This window comes from Poeciliopsis prolifica, unplaced genomic scaffold, assembly GCF_027474105.1.
Source record: "Poeciliopsis prolifica strain line A6 unplaced genomic scaffold, Auburn_PproV2 SCAFFOLD136, whole genome shotgun sequence".
Taxonomy (NCBI): domain Eukaryota; kingdom Metazoa; phylum Chordata; class Actinopteri; order Cyprinodontiformes; family Poeciliidae; genus Poeciliopsis; species Poeciliopsis prolifica.
The window spans coordinates 527,790-554,786 of NW_026562511.1; the positions used below are offsets into that span (position 1 = coordinate 527,790).

General features: G+C 45.3%; 1 protein-coding gene and 1 long non-coding RNA gene across 2 annotated transcripts in view; both read left to right on the forward strand.

Moving 5' to 3' along the window:
* LOC129355492 (sodium channel protein type 5 subunit alpha-like) overlaps positions 1 to 14,471 on the forward strand; it is a 79,145-nt gene extending 64,674 nt beyond the window's left edge. Inside the window, 9 exon segments of the mRNA XM_055025084.1 lie at positions 1,097 to 1,219; positions 3,260 to 3,535; positions 7,656 to 7,709; positions 8,301 to 8,442; positions 8,551 to 8,651; positions 10,342 to 10,612; positions 12,305 to 12,544; positions 12,547 to 12,675; positions 12,678 to 14,471. Coding sequence (XP_054881059.1) covers positions 1,097 to 1,219; positions 3,260 to 3,535; positions 7,656 to 7,709; positions 8,301 to 8,442; positions 8,551 to 8,651; positions 10,342 to 10,612; positions 12,305 to 12,544; positions 12,547 to 12,675; positions 12,678 to 13,585 — 2,244 coding nt within the window. The 3' untranslated portion in view covers positions 13,586 to 14,471.
* A 6,006-nt stretch (positions 14,472 to 20,477) lies between these two features.
* On the forward strand, positions 20,478 to 26,806 carry LOC129355508 (uncharacterized). Its single transcript, XR_008605281.1, has 5 exons — positions 20,478 to 20,519; positions 22,645 to 22,829; positions 24,182 to 24,283; positions 26,298 to 26,411; positions 26,718 to 26,806. It is a non-coding gene; the product is annotated as an uncharacterized LOC129355508 (long non-coding RNA).
* The last annotated feature ends 191 nt before the right edge of the window (positions 26,807 to 26,997 follow it).

A 26,997-nucleotide genomic window follows, 5' to 3' on the forward strand; every position in this document is an offset into this window, starting at 1 on the left:
ATTATTATTATTACTATTATTACTATTATTATTATTATTATTATTATTATTGTTGTTGTTGTATTAATGTGGTGTAAAGACAGATGTTGTCTAATCAAAGTCCTGTTAAAAGCATCAATCTGCCAGTTTGGTTTAATAAATCCTGTATTTGAGCAGCTCTGCTTTACCTGACCTTAGACCTCTCTCTGACCTCTCTGTGACCTCTCTCTGACCTCTCTGTGACCTCTCTCTGACCTCTCTGTGACCTCTCTCTGACCTCACTGTGACCGCTGTGTGACCTCTCTGTGACCTCTCTGTGAACTCTCTCTGACCTCTCTGTGAACTCTCTGTGACCTCTCTCTGACCTCTCTGTGACCTCTCTGTGACCTCTCTCTGACCTCTCTGACCTCACTGTGACCTCTCTGTGACCTCTCTCTGACCTCACTGTGAACTCTCTCTGACCTCTCTCTGACCTCTCTGACCTCACTGTGACCGCTGTGTGACCTCTCTGTGACCTCTCTCTGACCTCTCTGACCTCACTGTGACCACTCTGTGACCTCTCTGACCTCACTGTGAACTCTTTCTGACCTCACTGTGACCTCGCTGTGACCTCTCTCTGACCTCTCTGTGAACTCTCTCTGACCTCTCTGACCTCACTGTGACCCCTGTGTGACCCGTAGATCTCAGTTCTGGCCTACCTGGCCCAGTTCCTCCCGGTGAACCAGGTCTCCACCCTGCGGGTTCTCAGGACGTTCAGGGCTCTCCGTCCTCTCCGGGCCGCGTCCCGCTTCGCCGGTATCAGGGTAAGAACCGGCTGACCCGCCCGGTTCTGTGCGGTTCCGTCAGAGGAAACGTCTCGGGCGGATCAGAACCTGAAACGTTTCCTCTGTGTGGATCCCGGACTCGTCCGTTCAGACTGGCTGAGCGGCGCTTCTTTCCTCCTGTGAATAACGAGACGTTTCTGGCCTGCAGCGCCCCCTGGATCGCCGCGGCGCCCTGCGCTCCGTTTCTCCTCTTCCTCCTCCTCCTCTTCCTCTCGGCGTTAGAAGAGCCGCTAACTCCTCCCTCTCTTCTGTGTCTCTTCCTCTTCCTGCTCCTGTCCCTGCTCGTCCTCCAGGTTTCCTTGGTCAGTCTGGTGGCCAACACGTTGGGTTACTCCGACCTGGCGGCCATCAAGTCCCTGCGGACGCTGCGGGCCCTGCGGCCCCTCAGGGCCCTGTCCAGATTTGAAGGCATGAGGGTAAGAGTCAGTATTAATGTGCCAACACCTGAGCACCAGCTGAAAGCAGCTCCTCCTCTGCTAAGAGGAGGATCCTCGTTCTTCGGACGAGAACCGAAGAACCATGAAACCGTTATGTTGGAGCGTTAACATGACGATCACCAGAAACACCATTCATGCAGATTTTAGTTTCATTATCGTCAATAAGAGCTAATCAATTCACTTTGTCATTAAACCAGACAGCAGTTTACTCTACAGAACCGGTTCTGATCCAGATCCAGTTCTGATCCAGATCCAGATCTAATTCAGAACCGGTTCTCATCCAGATCCAGTTCTGATCCAGATCCGGTTCTAATTCAGATCCAGTTCTGATCCAGATCCAGTTCTGATTCAGATCCGGTTCTGATCCAGATCCGGTTCTAATTCAGATCCAGTTCTGATCCAGATCCAGTTCTGATTCAGATCCGGTTCTGATCCAGATCCGGTTCTGATTCAGATCCAGTTCTGATTCAGATCCGGTTCTGATCCAGATCCGGTTCTGATCCAGATCCGGTTCTGATCCAGATCCAGTTCTAATTCAGATCCGGTTCTGATCCAGATCTGGTTCTAATTCAGATCCAGTTCTGATCCAGATCCAGTTCTGATTCAGATCCGGTTCTGATCCAGATCCGGTTCTGATTCAGATCCGGTTCTAATTCAGATCCGGTTCTGATCCAGATCCAGTTCTGATTCAGATCCAGTTCTGATTCAGATCCGGTTCTGATCCAGATCCGGTTCTGATTCAGATCCGGTTCTAATTCAGATCCGGTTCTGATCCAGATCCGGTTCTGATCCAGATCCGGTTCTGATCCTGATCCAGATCCGGTTCTGATCCAGATCCGGTTCTGATTCAGATCCGGTTCTGATCCAGATCCAGTTCTGATCCAGATCCAGTTATGATCCAGATCCGGTTTTGATCCAGATCCGGTTCTCATCCAGATCCGGTTCTGATCCAGATCCGGTTCTAATTCAGATCCGGTTCTGATCCAGACACTTCAAATCCAAATTGAACACGTCCAAGTCACTGCTAATCGCAGCTGATGCATCAATGAATCAATCAATGATGAGATTGATGTGATTTTTTGTATTTATCAGAATAAATCAGTTTCATCTCTCAGGTGTTGAAATAAGGAATATTTCCCAGAATCCTCGTCTCCTGTCCCTCGTCCCTCATGTCTCATTCTAACCATCGTTTCTCCTGTCAGTATTCAGAGTCTCTTCAGGAGTCAGTATTACTGAGTGGAACCGGGTCGGCGTTCTGCAGAACCTCCAGAACCGAGTCCAAATATTATTGTCTATAAAAACTTAACAGCGACAATCTGACCTGAAATCAGATCAAATAATTTGAAAATTGTAATATTATTAATATTAGTGGAAAGTCATTCACAGGTGAGTTCTGCAGGCGCCGTCGACTCGGGTCCACATCAACCTTCGTCCTCCTCTTCCTCTCTGCTTGGGTTCCTGTGGTGCATTATGGGTAGAAACGACTGGAGCAGATGGAACCAGAACTCTGAGGTTTTGAACTCAGAATGTTTGAAATGATTTTTAAATGAATGAAAACATCATTCAGGTTAAACTGTTGATGTTCAGATCAGCTCTGATAAGAATCCATCTTCTCTGTGTTGTTTGAAACCTGCATGTCTTCCTGACCCGCTGATGGTCCGGTGGACGGACGCCGACCCAAACCAAGCATCACCCTGAACCCAACAGATCATTATTTACAGTGCGTTTCTGAGGAAATGCTGGATATATTTTTGTCTTGATGAAAATCATTCGGTTCTAAATTTAAATATCTGAACTTCTGGTTCCGCCTGACCATCAGAGCGCCGTTCTGCCGTCTGGACGCGGGGCGACCCGGGGTGACCCGGAGCGACCCGAGGCGACCCGGGGCGACCCGGAGCGACCCGGAGCGACCCGGGGCAACCCGGAGCGACCCGGAGCGACCCGGAGCGACCCGGGGCGACCCGGGGCGACCCGGAGCGACCTGTGGCGACCCCCTGACCCGGTCCGGTTTGTGTGCAGGTGGTGGTGAACGCCCTGATCGGCGCCATCCCCTCCATCATGAACGTGCTGCTGGTCTGCCTGATCTTCTGGCTCATCTTCAGCATCATGGGCGTCAACCTTTTCGCCGGGAAGTTCGGCCGCTGCGTCAACCGGACCGGCTTCGTGTACGACGCCTCGCTCATCAACAACCGGTCCGAGTGCGACGCCGCCAACGACACCTCGCAGCACTACTGGACCAAGGTCAAGGTCAACTTTGACAACGTCGGCGCCGGATACCTGGCTCTGCTGCAAGTGGTGAGCGTCACAGAACCAGAACCGCTGACCGGGCTGACTGAAAACCCGGTCCAGTTAGGATTTACATTCACATCACAATTTCTATCATTTCTGAGAAAAAGATTCAACTTTCACTGAACATACTCTGTAAAAAATGATTGAACTCAGGCAAAGGTGAGACGTACCGTCTCTTTAAGAGGTAATTCCTGGAGCAAACCGATTGCACCCGCAGCTTGTGTTTGTGCCTTTAACCTTTCTGTTTGAATCGGGACAAAGCTGCTCCCGCCGAGCGCCGCGGAAATCAGAGCCTTCCTCGTTTTTTCACTTCCAGGTCTGAATTCAGACTCAACAGGAAGTGAGAGAAACTGCAGGCGCTCCGAAAGATCACAGCTGTTTTTAGAGCATTCAGAGGCGAACCGCCCACTCCTGCTGGACCGGACCGGACCGGACCGGACTGACTCTGGTCTGGTCTGCAGCCGGTCCATCATTTCTTCTCTCTCATCATCTTGTCTTTTCGTTTCTTGGCCTTCCTCTTCCTCTGCATCTTTTCATCAAATGATGCAATAAAATCATTTTGCTGCATCAGTTGATCATTATATTGATCGATTCTGATTGATCAGACTTTCATTTCCATCAAACTGAGTTGGAGCCTCCTTATTGTTTCATTTCATATTTTATTTCTATGAAAATAATTCTTACAACATTTAAGATAATTATCAAAATTATTTTGTAAAGAAATTAATTAAAATAATTATGTTAAAATTGTCAAATTATTTTAATGGAATAACCTTTAAAAATAATAATTTTAACTGTTATTTTCAACTTAGAATTGCTAATTAAAAATTATTGTATATTTTTATAAAAAAATATGAAAACAATTATTTTAATGTAATTTTACAAATTGTTTCATTAAAAATATAATTGTCAACAGATAATCAAAATATCCAATAAAACTTCATTTCCAGAAATGTTTATAAATAATAATTATAAATGAATAATAATAGAAGGATCGTTTTTGATTTTTACTCCTTTAATTTTTCTATTTTTTTCTGAAACTTGGTTTTTGTTTTTCTCCCTCCATAATTTCCCGTTTAACGGAACATGAATAAAACCCGGTCAGGATCCTTCCTCCCTCCTCTTCCTCGCTCGCCCGCCTCAGGCGTCGGAGAGGCTTTTATTTTTAGAGGCAGGTGAAGCGACGGATCTACAGGTAGAAGAAAACGGTTCAAATAATAACCTGAGCGAAAGGAGCCAGCGGAGGGGATGTGGGCTGGAGAGACGAGTTGAGAGGATTAAAGGTTTTAAAGTGAGAGGAAGAGGAGAGACAGAGGGATGAAGATGAGGAGGAAGAGGAGGAGGAAGAGGAGGAGGAAGAGGAGAGACAGAGGGATGAAGATGAGGAGGAAGATGAGGAGGAAGATGAGGAGGAAGAGGAGAGACAGAGGGATGAAGATGAGGATGAAGATGAGGAGGAAGAGGAGAGACAGAGGGATGAAGATGAGGAGGAAGAGGAGAGTCAGAGGGATGAAGATGAGGAGGAAGATGAGGAGGAAGAGGAGAGACCGAGGGATGAAGATGAGGAGGAAGAGGAGAGACAGAGGGATGAAGATGAGGAGGAAGATGAGGAGGAAGAGGAGAGACCGAGGGATGAAGATGAGGAGGAAGAGGAGAGACCGAGGGATGAAGATGAGGATGAAGATGAGGAGGAAGAGGAGAGACAGAGGGATGAAGATGAGGAGGAAGAGGAGGAGGAAGAGGAGGAGGAAGATGAGCAGCAGAAAACCTCAAGAGTTTGTCAGAATCCCGTCGCCCTGGCAACGAGTCCCTCAGCACATCTCAGCGTTCTGCCGGTCGGCGCGGCAACCGTCGGGGGGCAACCTTTCCATCAGCATCTGGAAAGTTCTGCACACTGTAAAAAATGACAGTTTGATAGAAAGACCAGAACAACATCATCATCATCACTATTATCATCTTCATCACTATTATCATCATCACCATTATCATCTTCATCACTATTATCATCTTCATCACTATTGTCATCATCATCACCATTATCATCTTCATCACTATTATCATCTTCATCACTATTATCATCATCACCATTATCATCTTCATCACCATTATCATCTTCATCACTATTGTCATCATCATCACCATTATCATCTTCATCACTATTATCATCATCACCATTATCATCTTCATCACTATTATCATCTTCATCACCATTATCATCTTCATCACTATCATCTTCATCACCATTATCATCTTCATCACTATTATCATCATCACCATTATCATCTTCATCACTATTATCATCATCACCATTATCATCTTCATCACTATTATCATCTTCATCACCATTATCATCTTCATCACTATTGTTATCATCTTCATCACTATTATCATCTTCATCACTATTGTCATCATCACCATTATCATCTTCATCACTATTATCATCATCACCATTATCATCTTCATCACTATTATCATCTTCATCACCATTATCATCTTCATCAGTATTATCATCTTCATCACCATTATCATCTTCATCACTATTGTCATCATCATCACCAATATCATCTTCATCACAATTATCATCTTCATCACTATTATCATCTTCACCACCATTATCATATTCATCACTATTATCATCATCACCATTATCATCTTCATCACTATTATCATCTTCATCACTATTGTCATCATCATCACCATTATCATATTCATCACTATTATCATCATCACCATTATCATCTTCATCACTATTGTCATCATCATCATCATCACCATTATCATCTACATCACTATTATTGTCTTCATCCCAGCTGAAGATGAGGACAGTGATGAAGGTGAGGACAGTGATGAAGATGAGGACAGTGATGAAGATGAGGACAGTGATGAAGATGAGGACAGTGATGAAGATGAGGACAGTCTGTCTCTGGTCGTCCTGCTGGTTATGAAGTTTTAGGTTTCAGTTCCTCAGACTCAGACGGTTCTGATTCTGTCACTTTGCTGATCCATTCAGACAGAAAACTAGGTAGAAGTTGGACACGCTGCCACCTGCTGGTGGGAGTTAAAACTGGGTAGCAGTTGGACACGATGCCACCTGCTGGTGGGAGTTAAAACTGGGTAGCAGGACACGCCGCCACCTGCTGGTGGGAGTTAAAACTGGGTAGAAGTTGGACATGCTGCCACCTGCTGGTGGGAGTTAAAACTGGGTAGAAGTTGGACACGCTGCCACCTGCTGGTGGGAGTTAAAACTGGGTAGAAGTTGGACACGCTGCCACCTGCTGGTGGGAGTTAAAACTGGGTAGAAGTTGGACACGCTGCCACCTGCTGGTGGGAGTTAAAACTCGGTAGAAGTTGGACACGCTGCCACCTGCTGGTGGGAGTTAGAATCACATAAACTTCATTTTAAGCTTAATGAACTTTTGCAATAAATTTTTTAGAAAAGTGTCTTTGTGTAGATTTGGGTTAATTGTTCTTGCGGTTCTGACCCGTGTCCCGCTGATGTCCAGGTGTCAGCTCAGGTCATGTGACCTCCGTCCAGGTGCATCATGGGAGTGATGAGGAGGCAGCAGCTTCGCCGTTTCTCATGTTTCGTAGTTGTATTATCTGAGGATGTGATCTTTTACAGTGTAACAATAATGGCAGGTGGTAACCTGCGGCGAGGAGCTGATTTCAGCTCAGAGTGGCGGCCGCCAGTCGCCCCCTCACATTAAACAGATCTGTTCCTTCACACACATCGTTCCCTCCGCTGTTCTCCACCTGCCCCCCCTCCCTTAACCTTCCTCCTCCTCCTCTTCCTCCCTCCCAGAGGCAGGAAGGAAGCCCTTAAATGGCTTTAATGTTGCTTCATTGATGACCTCGGCAGCAGTTTTCTTCCTGTTAAATCGCTGCTAAGTCGACCTTCGTTTTGATGCGCCGCTGCAGGAAATGAGCACTGCGTTGCCGTGGCGATGCAGAGGAAACTCACTTGACCCGCTCAGATGAAGTGGGAAGCCAGGCGACTAGACGCCCGGTCGTCCAGGCGTCGCTCCGCTTCACCAGGATTTACACCAAACAGCCTGGGAGGCTCGGTGGTGGCAGCCTCATGCTGTGGGCTTCAGGTTTTCATTCATTTTGTTGTTTTTGTTTCCAGGCAACCTTTAAGGGCTGGATGGACATCATGTACGCCGCCGTGGACTCCAGAGCCGTAAGTCAGCGCTGATCTCTGATCTGAACGCCGATTCAGCAGCCGGGGGCTCAAACTGCGGGCCGGGGGCCTCCTGAGGCCCTCAGAGGGACTCTGGCGGGCCGGGGGCCTCCTGAGGCCCTCAGAGGGATGATCATAGCTGAGGAATCAGTTAATGCAGAAACACATTTAGTAACAATGTTGGGGTGAAGCTCTCACTGACAGCAGGACTTTCAAAGCAAACACAATGGAAAACGTGAGGCTTTTATTTGGAATTTTATTCATTTGGATAATAAAACAACAACAAACATCCAGTTATCAAAACGCTGCGAGTCAAATTCTCACTGCATTTTAATTTAAAAATCCTAAATGGAAACATTTCAGACACAGTTTGTTGTTTTTATGTGAGAAACATTTTAATGTTTGAATTTGCAGTGATTCTCAGATTCTTCTCTGCTGAAACTGCTTTGCTTGTTTCATAACTGAACAAGTAAAAATGAAAGATTGAAGAAGTTTTTTGAGTTCTATGTAGGAAAATTGAGCGAGATGCAGCCGGACGCTTCGGGCCGCGGCTCCTGATGGTTTCTTGAAGCTGCTGGTTTCCTGCTGCAGGTGGAGGAGCAGCCGATCAAAGAGATCAATCTCTACATGTACCTGTACTTCGTCATCTTCATCATCTTCGGCTCCTTCTTCACCCTCAACCTCTTCATCGGAGTCATCATCGACAACTTCAACCAGCAGAAACGAAAGATGAGCATCAAGCAAAACACGACTTGGATTCATTTCAGAATTTCTGATTATTTGTAGATTTTTTTGTTGTTTCAGTAAAAATAACTGAATTATTTCTGTGTATTTTAATTAGGAGGGCAGGATATCTTCATGACGGAGGAGCAGAAGAAATATTACAACGCCATGAAGAAACTGGGATCCAAGAAGCCGCAGAAGCCCATCCCCCGACCCCTGGTACCAGCAGCCCTTCACAATAAAAGCACAAATTCAGGCTAATATGTTCAGAATGGAGAAAATCAAAATGTTCCATTTTTCCTGCTGAGAATGAATTCAGATGCCTGTAACCTTCATCACAAGTTTAGATAATCCAGTAAATTAGTTTGATTTGAAATAATTAACATGTTGTTTGCTGAAATGCTACGCTAGCTTGAATTTGAGCCAATCAGAACGATGATCAATAATGTTTCAATCAGTTATTTTAATTTGTATTTTAAAACAGAATACAATTTAGTACATTATAGGTTTGAAATAATTTCTGATTAAAATATTTATCAGATTTTTAATAATTTTGCATTTGTTTTCATCCTCCCTCTACCTGTTTGAGGCTCTCTGGCGCCCTCTGGTGGAACTGAGTTTGAAAAACACGGAACAGAAAATGATTGAAATGATTCACTGCAAAAACACAAAATCTTCCACGTGTTATTAGTTATTAGGACAAATATCTTAGTAAAATAAAAGTAAATTTTCAGCAAGAAATATGAGTTTGTTTTAAGTTAATAATAATTGAGGGAAAAAAATCTACATTATTTCACATTTTATCAAGACATTTTTCTCAGCTGTGAAACAGAACGAGAACATTTTCTGAAATAAATGAATTTAGTTCATAAAAATCACATTTTCTGAATGTTTTACATTCAGTTTCTCTCAGCTCAACTTTTCCCAGATGAAGATCAGATGTTGCTGTGGAAGAAACTTCAAAAATCAGAGGTTTACAAACATGCTGTGCCTCAGAAAAAGCTTCCTAACCTTTGACCTTTTCCACTCTGTCACAAGTTGACTGTTCCTTTAAAGGATCTGAAATGAATCTTTATTCGGAAAGTTTCTTCTGTCCAATTAAAGATCAGAGTTTAGTTTGGGTAAAATCTCCTTTAGGCGTTTTAATCTTCACTGACTGATCAGACCCGATAGAACCAATCAGAACTGATCAGAACCGATCAGAACCAATCAGACCCGATCAGACAAGATCAGACACGATCAGACCCGATCAGAACCGATCAGACCCGATCAGAACCGATCAGAACCGATCAGACCCGATCAGAACTGATCAGACCCGATCAGAACCGATCAGAACTGATCAGACCCGATAGAACCAATCAGAACTGATCAGACACGATCAGACCCGATCAGAACCGATCAGACCCGATCAGAACTGATCAGAACTGATCAGACCCGATAGAACCAATCAGAACTGATCAGACACGATCAGACCCGATCAGACCCGATCAGACCCGATCAGACCCGATCAGAACCGATCAGACCCGATCAGACCTGATCAGACCCGATAGAACTGATCAGAACCGATCAGACCCGATCAGAACCGATCAGACCCGATCAGACACGATCAGAACCGATCAGACCCGATCAGAACCGATCAGACCCGATCAGACCTGATCAGAACCGATCAGACCCGATCAGAACCGATCAGACCCGATAGAACTGATCAGACCCGATCAGAACCGATCAGAACCGATCAGACCCGATCAGACCCGATCAGAACCGATCAGACCTGATCAGACACGATCAGAACCAATCAGACCTGATCAGACACGATCAGAACTGATCAGACCCGATCAGACCCGATCAGAACCAGGAAGATGGTGCTGAATGGACCAGTCTGTGAGCCGCCGTCTGTCTCCGTCTCCAGAACGACCTGCAGGGCTTCTTCTTCGACCTGGTGGGGAAGCAGGCCTTCGACATCATCATCATGGTTCTGATCCTCTTCAACATGATCACCATGATGGTGGAGACGGACGAACAGTCGCCGCAGATGGAGAAGATCCTCTACTACATCAACCTGGCCTTCATCGTCGTCTTCACCACCGAGTGCAGCATCAAGATCATGGGGCTGCGCTGCTACTTCTTCACCGTCGGCTGGAACATCTTCGACTTCGTGGTCGTCATCCTCTCCATCGTCGGTGAGCGCTGTCGCTTTAAGGCTGAGGCTGATTGAACAGTGATCGCCAAGTGTTCGGGTCAGAAACCAGATCAACCTCAGATGGTGAACATCAGCTGACTGTTTAGCTAACAGTCTGTTTAGCTAACTCTCCGTTTAGCTAACTCTCTGTTTAGCTAATGGATTGTTTAGCTAACTCTCTGTTTAGCTAATGGATTGTTTAGCTACTCTCTGTTTAGCTAACTGTCCGTTTAGCTATTGGTCCACTTAGCTAACTGTCCATAAAGCTATTGATCTGTTTTGTTGGCAACATCAATAGATCAATGACTGAATAAACCAGCCAGCTGGTAATAAATTTGCATTTTCCCACAGTGGCTGCGAAAAAGCCACTTGTTGGTAGTTAGCTTTACCCTAACTAACTAGCAAGCAAGAGTTCATTAGCAGCTATTTACCGGTAGCCGAAACCATCTCAAGTCACATGAATGTATCTTTGCACAGAAAAATCCCACAAAAAAAACTACATAGAAATTACATAGACATTAAGGCCAACTTATTGCTTACCCATAAATTTAAGATATTTTAAGATGGAATGTTAGATTTATGGACTGAAGTGTTTTTAAGGACTGGCTGGTTTGGTCTCCAGACGCGGTTCTGTTCATCATCTTTACCGTCAGCAGCTTACAGTGACACCCAGACAACATGATCCTGAGACCGTGTGTGTGTGTGTGTGTGTGTGTGTGTGTGTGTGTGTGTGTGTGTGTGTGTGTGAGAGAGAGAGCTCCTCCTCCTGTTATCGCTCCGGGGTAAGATGGATGAATTACAGCGTCTGACTGATTTGCTCGTAGCAGGAGAGCGGCGACTCAGTCCTCCAGAACCAGTAACTCAGGCTGCAGTAAACCCGACGGGTCGCCGCTGAACGGAGTGAGAGTTTCTACATGAAGCAGCTCACAGATCGACTCCAGATAAAATGCATCTGAAGACTCACAGATTCCCGGTTATTCCACCAGGAAGGACAGATGATTATTATGTTACCTGAAATGTGCTGTTTTAGTTTTACTTCATCAGAAACATGCTCTGAGTGATGCTTAAACTCCTACATCCTGGCAGAGCACAGAAAGCAAAGCGCTGATCCTCATCCAGGTGTCACATATTTTGTTTTAGGCTGTTTTTTTTCCTGACGGTCCAATCGACCCGGTTCTACTGGAACCAGAACATCTGCTCCACCTCCAGCTTCTCTGAGTCAAACCAGCCTGTTTCCCTCCTGGCCTGTGGGGGCGCTGCACCAACAACCACTGCAGGAAACGACACTAAAACCTCTGAAGACACTGAGAGCAACTTCCTGTTTCACCAGATGAAACAAGATGGAGGCGTCAGAGTTTAGTGATTTGTCTTTAGTCTTTGGCTGAAGACCAGCGCCATTTCTGATGCTAGCGCTAGGCTAACATATTAGCTTTGGTTGGATTTACCCAGAATGCCCTGCGGTGTCGTCACCTCCTGCTTTTGGAGCGTTTCTGGTCCACTTGGCGTTCACATTCAAACTGAACCAGACCCAGGTTTGGAGGACCAGAGGTCAGAGGTCGGTTAGGTTCAAACCTCAAAGCCGAACCGGACTCCGGTTAGCTCAACCGTTCATCCTGATTCCTGGTTGGTTTTGGCCAGTGGTGTATTTTCTGACAGTTCATCTCAACTTCATTGGTTTCTTCTTGTCTTTCAGGAATCGTTCTCGCTGATATCATCGAGAAGTACTTTGTGTCGCCGACTCTCAGAGTGATCCGACTGGCCCGGATCGGCCGAATCCTGCGCCTCATCAGAGGAGCCAAGGGCATTCGGACGTTGCTGTTCGCCCTCATGATGTCACTTCCTGCCCTCTTCAACATCGGGCTGCTCCTCTTCCTCGTCATGTTCATCTACGCCATCTTCGGCATGGCGAACTTCGCCTACGTGAAGCGGCAGGGGGCATCGACGACATGTTTAACTTTGAGACGTTTGGGAACAGCATGCTGTGTTTGTTCCAGATCACCACGTCTGCAGGGTGGGACAGTCTGCTCAGCCCCATCCTCAACAACTCCCCCGAGGAGTGCGACCCCACCTGCCCCACACCGGCACCACCGTCAAGGGGAACTGCGGGAACCCGTCGGTGGGCATCACCTTCTTCGTCACCTACATCATCATCTCCTTCCTCATCGTGGTCAACATGTACATCGCCATCATCCTGGAGAACTTCAGCGTGGCCACGGAGGAGAGCACCGAGCCGCTGAGCGAGGACGACTTCGAGATGTTCTACGAGGTTTGGGAGAAGTTCGACCCGGAAGCCACGCAGTTCATAGAGTACTCCAAGCTGTCCGACTTTGCAGATTCTCTTCTGGAGCCTCTCCGCATCGGCAAGCCCAACAAGATCAAGCTGATCTCCATGGACCTGCCCATGGTCAGCGGAGACAAGATCCACTGCCTGGACATCCTGTTCGCCTTCACCAAGCGCGTCCTGGGCGAGTCGGGCGAGATGGACGCCCTCAAGCAGCAGATGGAGGAGAAGTTCATGATTTCCAACCCTTCCAAGATTTCCTACGAGCCGATCACCACGACTCTGCGGCGCAAGCAGGAAGACGTGTCGGCCACCATCATCCAGAGGTGCTATCGGCGCCACCTGGTGAGGCGCCAGATGAAGGCCGCCTCCTACATGTACCGGCAGTTCACCACGCCGCGGCACGACCACAGCGAGGGCGAGGAGGGCGGCGAGGTGATGTTTGGGGAGGACGCGCCGGAGAAGGAGGGGCTGATAGCCACCATGATGAAGGAGAACTACGGGTCCAGTCTGCTGGGGGTGGAGCGCTCCTCCACCATCTCCTCCACCTCATCGCCGCCGTCCTACAGCAGCGTGACGCGAGCCGCGTCCGAAAACGTCCCGCCGCTCGCTGCCACGGCACAACCGGCCGGCGAAGGCAGCGAAGAGACAGAACCGCCTGAAGCCGACAGAAAGACGGAAACAGAACCTTAGCAGGAACCCAAAGAGAACAAGTTCTGATTGTCACTGAATGTACCGAAGCTGAGGACCGTCGGATCAGCCGGAACCAGAGCTGGACGATGAAGAGAGGAAGATTCAACACCTTTAATCTTTTCCCCTTGGAGTCTGAAAGGAAAACGTTTTTCTGAAAGCAGATTCTGAAGAACCGCCAACAGACGAGGCGTCAGCCTGCAGCGAAACATGACGAGCTCGGTTCTGACCCGGTCTGACCCGGTCAGATATCACCCGTCATTTATCGCCGCGGCGTCGGGAGGGTCTGCCTCCTTACCGTTCACCGGCCGTAGGACCGGCGGGTCCGTCTGCGTTTCGGGCTCAGACCTGACAGACAGCAGCGCATTTCACAAAGATCCTTTCCTAGTAAAACGTCGTTGATGTTCCAAGTCTTTTAACATTATTACTATTTTTTATATTTTTAGAGAAAGTTAAAGAGAAGCCTTTGGAGTTGCGCTCGCTGTGATGAACCGTCTGGAAATCGAGAGATAAAACCTCAAAACCCGAAAAAAAAAACAAACAATCTTTTGATTTTCTTTTGGGCGTTTTTTGCACTTTTGAGTTTACATTTCGCCGTCACTTTACTGGCCTTCAGTCAAAAGACGGGAGGCGTTTCTTCTGCTCTGACACCAAAACCAACGAATGCACAAAGAAATCCCAAACTGCGACTCGCCTGGGTGATAATCGCCTAACGAGAGCTGGGCGACCTGCGACCTGCCAGGAAGATCATGGAAGATCATGGAAGATCTTATCGATCTGCGAGGCTCCATCAGATGATGACGAGATCTGAACCGTCAGCAGGTTCAGCATCTCTGGCTGATCCTCATTACCTTTCGGTCCGGTCCGAGTTCGGTCCGGTCCGGTCTGAGTTCGGTCCGGTCCGAGTTCGGTCCGGTCCGGTCCGAGTTCAGTCCGGTCCGAGTTCAGCTGGATGCGTTTCTGGTTCGGTTCCGACCCGGATGAGAGCTCAGGATGCTGATGTCATCGCTGGCTGCCAGCAGCGTCCAGGAGAAACCTGAAGCTCTGGTTTGACTCTTTGTCATTTATAACCACGGCAGATTTTGAACTTGTATGAATTTATACAAGTTTATGTAAATGATTCAGTTTGAAACTTTGTCTCTGCACAAGCAGCTGCAGCGGAGAGACTGAAGTTTTGTTTCCCAGGATGTTTTGACCTTCAGTTGACCTTCAGTTGACCTTCCTTCAAGGTCAGGCCTCAAGTTTGCGGGTTGGGCTGTAAAATCCTCTCTGCTGATGCCAAGCAGCTTTGGTTGAAGGTTGAATTCCTGTTGCAGAAACACATTGAGGCTCAAACTTCACTGCAAAAACACAAAAACATGTTGAGTCTAAGTTGTAGTAAAAATGTCAAAGTTCTCTTGAAATAAGATAAAACTAAGAAATGTAGATTTTAATCCAGATAAATCATTTTGTTTCCAGTAATAAACGACTTAAAACCAATTTAAAAATTTTAAATTAGTTTTATTATTTCAAGAAAACAAAGATGTTTGAACAGAAATATTTCAATGATTTGTGTTTTTGGAGTTTCGTGGATCAGTTTGGGTTTGCTGGTCATGAATCAACACAAGAACAGGACGCCGTCCCACAGCAGTGCGTGACCCCGCCGCTGACCTCAGCTTCAGTACAAACCAGAGGTAATTCCAGATGGACTGCTCTGGTTTTGGCACAGAGGATTTGGTTGGTTTTCTGGACCAGAACCAGAAACCCGACTGCTGCTCAACCCGTTTCCTCAGCTTTGACTCCATCTCAACATTTTATCAGCAGAAAACAGAAAAGATCAAAAAACACAAATTTCTGAACCTTTTCTACTGAAATATCAGAACAAAAACCCAAAAACATTCGATCAAACCTTCTCAGGGAACCAGAGCTGCTGTTTTGGTCCAGTTGGTCGAAATGAACCGGTTTGATCCGGTTCAGTCCGGTTCGATCCGGTTCAGTCCGGTTCGATCCGGTTCAGTCCAGTTTGATCCGGTTCAGTCCGGTTCGATCCGGTTCAGTCCGGTTCGATCCGGTTCAGTCCAGTTCGATCCAGTTCAGTCCAGTTTGATCCGGTTCAGTCCAGTTCGATCCGGTTCAGTCCGGTTCGATCCGGTTCAGTCCGGTTCGATCCGGTTCAGTCCGGTTCGATCCGGTTCAGTCCGGTTCGATCCGGTTCAGTCCAGTTTGGTTGGTTCCTCGTTAGACACCTGAATGAAACCGGTCTGTGGAGCGGATGCTTGTGCTGAGGCGTAAACAGGCAGGTTGGTTGGTTCTGGACCCGAGCAGAACCAGGAACCGGGCTGCAGGTTCTTGGACACTGGAATCGTTTCTGCTCCGAGGTTTGAAGCGTTTCTTCAGTTTGGAAACAGTCAGAGATGAGAATCTAAATTTCTTTGCTTATTATTTATTTCTTTGATTTCGTGTTTTGGGTGTAGAGAGCGGAGCGGCCGACGCGGAGCGGCTCTTTATCTATTTGCACAAAGAAACTCAAACAGACAAACTGCTGAAGCAATAACTGTTTGCTGAAACCGGTTTGACTCGGCCAGACAGGATCCACTTCGACACTTTGAGCGCCGCCCTGAGGAACTCCTGCGGCGGTGCAGCACTGAAACGGTGTTCCTGTGGACTCCCAGCCAATCCAAGATGGCCGACAGGAAGTGGAGATGTTGGGTGAAGCTGTACAGCGTCGGCTCCGTCCGTCTCACCCGAGGATCTTTACTAAACGACGCTTTAATAAACACATTTTAAATACGACACAACAAGGTTTTACTGGCACCGTCTGGACTCTATTTCTACTCGACCCGTGGAGGACAGATGACCATGAGGTAAAAACACTGCTGGACTCTCTGAGGCGTTTTCAGGTTGCAGTGCTGAAGGGCTGTTTTCAGTAGCAATAGACCCAGAGTGTGCCTGGATACATGAAGCCAACATGCCAAGCCATGCCGCCCGTCCACTGATTCACTGATTGGCTGCTGCAACATGTGGCCTGTTGGGTAACGAGTCACAGTTTTAACCATTAACAGCCCACAGCCCTCCCAACAGCTGAAATCAGGCGGCTGATTGGATCACTAGCTGCTGATAGTTTTACCTGCAGAAAGGTTCAGATTCACTGAAATCAACATTTGATCACTATGAGAAGTCCTCAGAAACCCGGAGACACAGGATCAGGTGTGTAAACGATTTGCTGCTCGGTGGTGAAGCGGTTCATGGAGCAGGAGTTCAGATCTGGTCCGTTAGTTTCTAGAATCTGTCCTGTGATCCATCAGATGATAACAACATTTACAAAGATGATCCTGATTATCAGTCAGTTTGTTTTACCTGAGGAAGCAGATGGAGCATTCATTCATTCATTCATTCATTCATTCATTCATTCATTCATTCATTTCATTCATTCATTCATTCATTCATTCATTCATTCATCCTGAACAAGCATGTGGTGACAGTGGAGAGGAACTCGTTGCTGCAGCAGGTCCAGATCTGGGTGAGTATGAGTCTGATCTGCTGGATGTTTGGGAACCGACTGAGAAACGGGAATCATTTCAATAAAACAAAGAAAACTCGTTTAAAATCTACTGATGGGATCAAGACAGAAAAATCTGCACTACAAACAAAGTTACCAAGTTTTCTGATCCAAATATTTAGAGTAAAACTGACTTTAAAATATCTTAACATTAATAAAATAAACCAGATTTTCTGCCAGTTGAACTTGAACATTAAGGAATTATTGACTGAAGCTGGAAAAGTTACTTATGAATCATTTTTATTTCATGAGTTTAGATTCTGCACTAGAATCTCCATCAAGACTTTGTAACATTTAGTTTTGCAGTGAGCGAGGGATACTTTCTATTTCTAGAGGTCTGCAGTTCAGCTGGACGGTGAAGTGAGGGGAACTTTCTGCATGGAGATGTTAAAACGTAAAACCCGGAGCGGTTCTGACTCGGTCAGCGCAGCTTCTATGTGAACAGGTCAGTCTAGAACTTTTTTCCAGAAGTTGTTGTGCCTTATCTGACTCACTTGGCAGCAAAATGCACAACCTGAAGCTGGTTTCAGTGAATCTGGACCTGGGATTCAGGGTTCAGGTTCAGTCCGAGCACAAACCGAGCAGCCAGCTGTGCGAGGCTAGGTGGCGCTGTGGAGCCCATGTTTGGGTCAGAGGGGCTCTGGGAATCTGCTCCTTCTTCCCTGTTTGAAACCAAAAGCTGCTTCTTCACCTCTGATATCCAAACACGGAGAAAATGCACAGAAACCTGGTTCTTCTTCATTCTTACTGTCGTTCTATTTATTGTGTAATAGATGCAATACAAGCGTTGTGTCACCGAGGTGAGTGATGCTGGACAATAATACAATAATAACGATGATGTTTTGAAGTTTTTGTGGATTTTTCCGGGCATCTTCTCACTGCTTCAACCACGTCGCTCCGTTTACACCGCAGCTGGTTTCATGCGGCTGTCGACCCGTTTTTACTCCGATTCCATATCCAGAAGCTCATCTCCGTAGGACACAGCAAATATTCCCAAACGTAGCTTAGCTGGAGCTAAACGAGCTGCTAAACCCGGCAGAAATATGTGAACTAAATCAGACGGAAGTGTCCAGTAGTTAAAGTAGACGGCAAAACCAAAATATGAATTTAAAAAGGTTTTTTTTTTGGTCCCGAGTTAAAAACGAGTCTGAAGCTTTTCTTCTGCAGACAGCCGGTGAAACCTGGTGTAAAGAGGCGACAGCCGTGCCTCTGTGACCTCTGACCCCACCCCGCTGTTTTAGACACAGTTACACTATTATAACATGAAGATCTATATATAATTATATACATATACTTTTTAGTACTTTGAGTTGAAATACTTTTTAGTATTTTGCAAATAAATGTCTCTGTATATAAAAGAAAAAGCCTCCTGTAATAAATGAACAGAAGTTTAATTCTGGATGACATGTTTGTTTGTTTGTTTGTTTGTTTGTTTTTGTTTGGTACCACAACAAAAAATAATGTTTATATTTTATTAATAAGTCTCACTATTTCGGTCTGCAAAGCAGAAATAGACTAAAGATGTTGGAAAAGTAAAATTCTGTCCTGATGAATAAAAACATGAAGGATCAAATCAGAACCGATAGAAAAATCAAAACATCGTCTGAAAACATCAAATGTGTCAAATCAGTCGATGACAATAAACATTTACCAGCACTGGATACAAATCATTTTAATAACTAAAGAAGATTACAGTTCAATAGGATTTCATCAACTTTCCTGTTACTAAACATGAGCTTCACTTAAACTTTGTGACAATATTACACTTACTCATTTTCTCTCTGAGTGACAGGCTGCTACAGTTTCAACAGCAGAGGTCACTAGAGAGAAATGAACAGGTAAGTTCAACTCGAAATGATCTGGGAAACAACAGAGACAAAAACTCAGAGCCTCAGGCGACCAACACCTGGACCAGCCACCAGGTGGCAGCAGCCAACACCTGGACCGGCCACCAGGTGGCAGCAGCCAACACCTGGACCAGCCACCAGGTGGCAGCAGCCAACACCTGGACCGGCCACCAGGTGGCAGCAGCCAACACCTGGACCGGCCAACACCTGGACCGGCCACCAGGTGGCAGCAGCCAACACCTGGACCAGCCACCAGGTGGCAGCAGCCAACACCTGGACCGGCCAACACCTGGACCAGCCACCAGGTGGCAGCAGCCAACACCTGGACCAGCCACCAGGTGGCAGCAGCCAACACCTGGACCAGCCACCAGGTGGCAGCAGCCAACACCTGGACCAGCCACCAGGTGGCAGCAGCCAACACCTGGACCGGCCACCAGGTGGCAGCAGCCAACACCTGGACCAGCCACCAGGTGGCAGCAGCCAACACCTGGACCAGCCACCAGGTGGCAGCAGCCAACACCTGGACCAGCCAACACCTGGACCGGCCACCAGGTGGCAGCAGCCAACACTGGACCAGCCACCAGGTGGCAGCAGCCAACACCTGGACCAGCCAACACCTGGACCAGCCACCAGGTGGCAGCAGCCAACACCTGGACTGGCCAACACCTGGACCAGCCACCAGGTGGCAGCAGCCAACACCTGGACCAGCCAACACTGGACCGGCCACCAGGTGGCAGCAGCCAACACCTGGATCGGCCAACACCTGGACCAGCCACCAGGTGGCAGCAGCCTCCTCCAGGTTTCCAATAGAAGCAAACTGACGGTAAAGTTCAGCTCTTCCTCCTCCTCATCATCATTCGTCACGTCTCCATTAAGACATGTCATTCTTTAGTGAGCAGGAAGTTAAACATGTTTATCTGCTCTTTTTTTGAAACGTGGATGTGAAAAGGTTTTGATGAATTGAGAGAGTTTCAGGATTTTAAACTCTTTCTGCTGTTTCGTTGCTTCAGGCATCAGAACAAAACCTGAAGAATCACTAGAACCAAAACTCAAACACCTCCAGTTTCCATGTTTGAAGATATTTTTCAAAATTCAATAATTTATTTTATTGAAGGAACTTCAATCTGTGTCAGATTGAAAGTGGTGCCATCGTCCAGCAGGGGGCGCTATTGTAATAACTGCTGCCTTCCTGTGACAGGGATACTGATGATGTCATCGTTGGCTTGTGTTGTTGGAGGTGTGATGAGAAATCATGGTTATAATTCTGTTGCCATGTTTGTCTTTATTCCTGGTTCGTTTATGTTTGTTTCATGTTTTTCCAGGCATCTTCTCACTGCTTCAACCACGTCGCTCCGTTTACACCACAGCTGGTTTAAACGGTGTTTCAGATCTCAGTTCATCTTTGACACAAAGAGAAAACATGACAGTAAAGGTGTTTAATCACCTGGGCAGGGGGCGGAGCCTAAGGAGCCTCAGTTGCAGTCATGCATTATTTCAGCAGAAACAGATTCAGACTCCAACACAAACAGAACAAAGACACAAACTGGATCAGGTGAGTGTTAACTTCATGTTCCCTCTGGGATGGAACCAGAACCACCGGTTCTCCTTCGGAACCAGGCTGATACCCGGCTTCATGGATCAGTGGTTCCTCTCACATTCTGATTTCCTGTTTGAATTTTTTGTTGGCTTTTCTTCAGACAAAATCCAAATTTGAGAATGTGGGAGATTTTGAACATCTTAAAGCTGCAAGTTTCACTGGTTCTCTTCATTATGTTCATAATAATGTTCATAATGTTCATAATAATGTTCATTATGTTCATAATAATGTTCATTATGTTCATAATAATGTTCATTATGTTCATAATAATGTTCATTATGTTCATAATAATGTTCATAATGTTCATAATGTCAGAGAAAAGCAGCTTAGTGAAGGTAAATCAGTCTGACTGCATGCAGTGCAGCTGAATCAGGTTCATATTTTAACTGGATCTGAACACAGAACCAGTTTCAATCTGGGAGGAAAAACGTAAAAAAAACCAGAAGGAAAATTCAGACAGAGATCAGATTCTGTTCTTATTGCAGCGTTGGGCCAAAGCTTCAGCATTCATTCAGCATTCATTCTCGATATGTTCAGCAGAATCGATGTGTTTACTGGGACAGACAGAACATGAGGAAGTTCATTTTGTAGGAATGTTGAGCAACCAGCTGGTCCTGATTCTGTCAAAGCTTCAGATCAAAGTGTTTGAAAACATTTTACCTGATTTACATAAAAGATTCAGGTTTCAGTCTTTTCTAAAAGGATCTCAGTGTTTCTGCAGTTTTACAGTTTCCTGGAAGTTTGTTCAGATTTGTGGTGCATAGAAGCTGAACGCTGCTTCTCCATGTTTGGTTCTGGTTCTGATATAGAGCAAACCTGAACCAGGGTTCTGGTTCTGGTTCTGATACAACAGCAGATCTTTCGTGTTCAGTGATTTATAAACTATCAGTATGTTAAAGTCTGAGCCACAGGGACCCAGTTCTAGACCTGACAGTGGAACTGGGTCATGTGCTCCGTCTTCATCCATCCATCCATTTTTTACACCTTTGACCCTGTTGGGGTCAGGAGCTGCTGGTGCCAGTTTCTAGTGACACATTTTGGGCGAGAGGCAGGGGTCACCTGGAGAGGTCACCAGTCTGTAACACACACACACACACACACACACACACACACACACACACACACACACACACACACACACACACACACACACACACACACACACCTCGGGAGAATTTAGAGGACTCAATTATCCTGACAGTCGTGTGTTTGGACTGGGATGAGGACCCACCATGCAGATTCTTCCTGGTTTTCCGTGTTGGGATCCTCAGATTCCTGGTTTCAGACTCGTGTCCAGTGGGACGTCTGCTTGGGGAACTGCTGGTTGGTTTGTTGGGATCTGGTTTCTATTTGTTTCTGTTTGTTGAACAGTTAGCGTTTGGTTCTGTCCTGATCTGTGAGGATGGAAAAGTTCTCATGTTGCCTCCAAAGGACAAGCTGAGATTCAGGTCGTTCTGTCGATCTGTGGTCATCGGCTACAGCATCAGGCTGCAGCATCAGGCTGCAGCAACAAGCACAGCAGCAATCAAACCGGAATCACAGGAATTCCCTGAACAGGTTTCTGCACTTTCGAAGGGAATTCACAAGGAAAAACAACATCTGACAGTTGAGGCATCCACACTGACTGCATGATATCAAACTCCAACATGACGTAACGGCGCGCCTCGTTCAACAGATTCTCAGAACTAAAGGATGGGATTTATTTTGGGTAACGTCTCAAGAGAGGGAGACAGTTTGTCTCAGAGCTCGTTGTCTGTCTGTCTGTCAGTTTCGTTATTTTGAATCTTCAGTGACTTTCTCCCGTTTACAGATCCAGCGATCAGATCCACATTCACCATTCTCTGGAGAAGTTTGCTAAAGTCCTTGGTGGAAAACAGAAGAACTTTATTCTGGTTTAGTTTGCAGGTCAGAAGATAAAGTAAAAAAAAGTCTCTGAATTCTGATAAAATATATAAAACTGACTCTAAATACCAGCCAGCAGACATCAGAAACACCATGAAGGAGAGGAACAGTCAAAGCCCGATGTTTCCTGCTGGAATCAGGTTCATGATGATGGGAATCATTTTTTTCTGCTTTACAGGACAGTTACTGGAACTGGATCACTGGGACCCGACTGGTTCTGGTTTCCCTCTCTGACTGACTGAAGTTCAGAAGATGGACTAAAGCAAGACAGGACAGAACCATCCAGGTCCAACTTCCTGTCAAAGAGAAACAATCACTGTCAACAATATCCTCCATACTTCACCCTGAAGCCTCAGACATGAAGTAAGAAAGCAGTTTCTGATTAATGTCTCTCCACAAAGACATGATGGAGCGAACATTAAGAGGCTGATCTGAATAAAATGTAACTTGATTTTTAACTGATGATGGAGTTTAATAAACACAAAGTATGTTAGAAAATCAGTTTGAATGAATTGATGGATGAAAACAGAAACAACGATTCACTGATGGTTCAGGAGTTTCTACACTGGGAACAATGGATCCAGCTGTGAATTAGAAGAACTGGACCCAAATGATTCATGGTCCAGTTTATCCACTGGGAACATGAAGCTTCTAAACTGGGAGCTTCATGCTATCAGCACCTTCTTTGTTGTTGGGTCTCATTTAACGTCCAGTTTGTTTCTTCTTGTCTTCATTCTCATGTGATCCTCAGGATTACGGACGTGGATCTGAGAACGTGCAGCAGTCGTTCAGCTTCACGCCGATGATGTTTTCAGAAACAAAAAACCTCAGAATTATAGTTTTGATCGACCCAAAAGAACCAGATATTTAACTTTGTGTCATAGAATGATCTGCTAATCCAAACATGATTCAAATAATTCAGCTGATTAGTTTGTTTTACATACAAATATTTTTTATTTTTAAACATGAAATCTTTTGGATTTAGGTAATGTGTGCCAATATTCATAAACTTTATTGAAAAGTAAAACCAAAGAATAAAATGAAAGACACAAGTTAAAGGTGCAGTTCCAAGATTTCACACAGGCTGATCCCAGCTGATCCGTTTCTGTCTTCAGTGGACAAAGACAAAACGTTCTTCAGAGACGTGATGCATGATCACAGACATCATGTGCTGGTGCTGCTCATGATAAAACAGGATTTTTCTCCTCCACACTAATCAGCTCTCAGAGCAAATGGCCTCCAGATCTGAGAAACAAAACCTGATGAGGCGGATGAGGGTTGAGTCTGACCCAGTCTCTCTGGACCTGAAGCTGATGAGCTGTTGTCCTTTTTAGAGTTAAATGAACAAAGAAAAACAAAAATATATTCCCTGGATGTGATCCAGACCAGTAGAACCCGTGGAGAAAATGTGCAGATTGATCCAACAGAACTTTATTTTTCTGTTCCTTTGCAGCAGTTTGTGTCCAGACATTATTAATAATAATCAGTTTTATTCATAATGCATTTTTCAATATCAAATCCACATCCTGATGGTAATATCAAGTCCAGTATAAATCTAACTGTACTGGGTTGTAGATTTCAGTCTGATAGAAGTGAAGCCGCCGTTCAGTCCGGGAATCAAACCACAAACCCATTGGCAGGGAAAATCCTGTTTCTGCTTCCTGCATCGCCCATCCTGACTGATGTGATGTGAATCATGACATGTTTGTGTCCAGAGGTCAAAGACAGAGAGCAACTAACTGTCCATCTGTGAGGAGTGACCAGTCCATTGAGAAGCCTCCATTCTTCAGTGATGAGCCTGGATCCTCAGACACACAGTAAGAAACCAGATTCACCAGATCCACCAGATTCACCAGATCCACCAGATTCACCAGATTCACCAGATTCACCAGATTCACCAGATTCATCAGATTCACCAGATCCACCAGATTCACCAGATCCACCAGATTCACCAGATTCACCAGATTCACCAGATTCACCAGATCCACCAGATTCACTAGATTCATCAGATTCACCAGATTCACCAGATTCATCAGATTCACCAGATTCACCAGATTCACCAGATTCACCAGATTCATCAGATTCACCAGATTCACCAGATTCACCAGATTCATCAGATCCACCAGATTCACTAGATTCACCAGATTCACCAGATTCACCAGATCCACCAGATTCACCAGATTCACCAGATTCACTAGATTCATCAGATTCACCAGATTCACCAGATTCACCAGATTCATCAGATTCACCAGATTCACCAGATCCACCAGATCCACCAGATTCACCAGATTCACCAGATTCACCAGATTCACCAGATTCATCAGATTCACCAGATTCACTAGATTCACCAGATTCATTAGATTCAACAGATTCACCAGATTCACCAGATTCACCAGATTCACTAGATTCACCAGATTCATTAGATTCACCAGATTCACCAGATTCACCAGATTCACTAGATTCACCAGATTCACTAGATTCACCAGATTCATTAGATTCACCAGATTCACCAGATTCACCAGATTCATCAGATTCACCAGATTCACCAGATTCACTAGATTCACTAGATTCACCAGATTCATCAGATTCACCAGATTCACCAGATTCACCAGATTCACCAGATTCACCAGATTCACCAGATTCAATAGATTCACTAGATTCATCAGATCCACCAGATACACCAGATTCACCAGATTCACCAGATTCATCAGATTCACCAGATTCACCAGATTCACCAGATTCATCAGATTCACCAGATTCACCAGATTCACTAGATTCACCAGATTCACTAGATTCACCAGATTCACTAGATTCACCAGATCCACAGGATCCACCAGATTCACCAGATTCACCAGATTCACTAGATTCACCAGATTCACCAGATTCACCAGATTCACCAGATCCACCAGATTCACCAGATTCACCAGATTCACTAGATTCACCAGATTCACCAGATTCATCAGATTCATTAGATTCACCAGATTCATCAGATTCATCAGATTCATTAGATTAATCAGATTCACCAGATTCACTAGATTCATCAGATTCACCAGTTTCACCAGATTCATTAGATTCACCAGATTCACCAGATTCATTAGATTCACCAGATTCACCAGATTCATTAGATTCACTAGATTCATCAGATTCATCAGATTCATTAGATTAATCAGATTCACCATATTCATTAGATTCACCAGATTCACCAGATTCATCAGATTCACCAGATTCACCAGATTCATCAGATTCACCAGATTCACCAGATTCCCCAGATTAATCAGATTCACTAGATTCACCAGATTTATTAGATTAACCAGATTCACTAGATTTATTAGATTAACCAGATTCACTAGATTCACCAGATTCACCAGATTCACCAGATTCAGAGAACGTGTTGCTGGACGTGACTCTGCAGATGTTTTTCCATGGGATTTCACATGAATAAAAAAAGACTTTTGGGGACATTTCACACTGAGCAGCAAAGCAGAGGGACAGAGTATGGAGTAGATTGGTTGCCATGATGTGGTTGCTACGGCGTGTTATGATGGATCAGATTTTGATTGTTTATCCGTTGCCAGTTTCTCAAAACAAAAACTTCTGGCTGATAGTTGAGCTCAGAGGCTTTCTGGGGTCAAAGAAAAAAAACATAAAATAAATAAATAATAAATGCAACAACTGAGAAGAGACCGGCCATTCGGACCGCCACCATCAACACCACCATGTTGGTTTGATATTTGTGACCCAGACCAGAAGAACCCAGTTATGAACAGAACATTTAGGACGATTCAACAAGACACTTTGAATATTTCACTCTGGAACATGTTTGTGTTCCAGAGGTCGGAACCAAAGACGGAGAGCAGAACCTTCAGCATCCAAACTGTCCATCTGTGAGGAGTGACCGGTCCATTGTCAACCTCCATTCTTCAGTGATGAGCCTGGATCCTCAGAGTAAGAATCCAGTTTCTCATTGAACCAACCACAATTTAAACTTTGATTCCTGATTAGAAACTGATCCAGGGAGACAAGTACATACACTATATTGCCAAAAGTATTTGCTCACCCATCCAAATGGTCAGAATCAGGTTTTCAGGGACTGAGTTGCGTCCCTGAATGACGCAGCTCAGTGAATCGTCACCTGTCAGCTGTATCATAAGGAATGAAAGTGTTTTAAAGCTTTAACTTGTCTGCAGCAATTTGTGTCTATAGCTTGTTTTTGATTGATGTGATGTGAATCATGACATGTTTGTGTCCCAGAGGTCAAAGACAGAGAACAACTAACTGTCCATCTGTGAGGAGTGACCGGTCCATTGAGAAGCCTCCATTCTTCAGTGATGAGCCTGGATCCTCAGACACACAGTAAGAACCAGATTCACAGAACATGTTGCTGGATGTGACTCTGCAGAGACCAGTCAGGGTTTTAAACCAATTCTTCTAAAGTAGGACTGAACCTGGGTCTCCTCCAGGACCCAGGTATCAGCAGGAGTAACTTATTATCATCTTTATTCATGCTTGACTGATGAACAAGCCTCCGGTC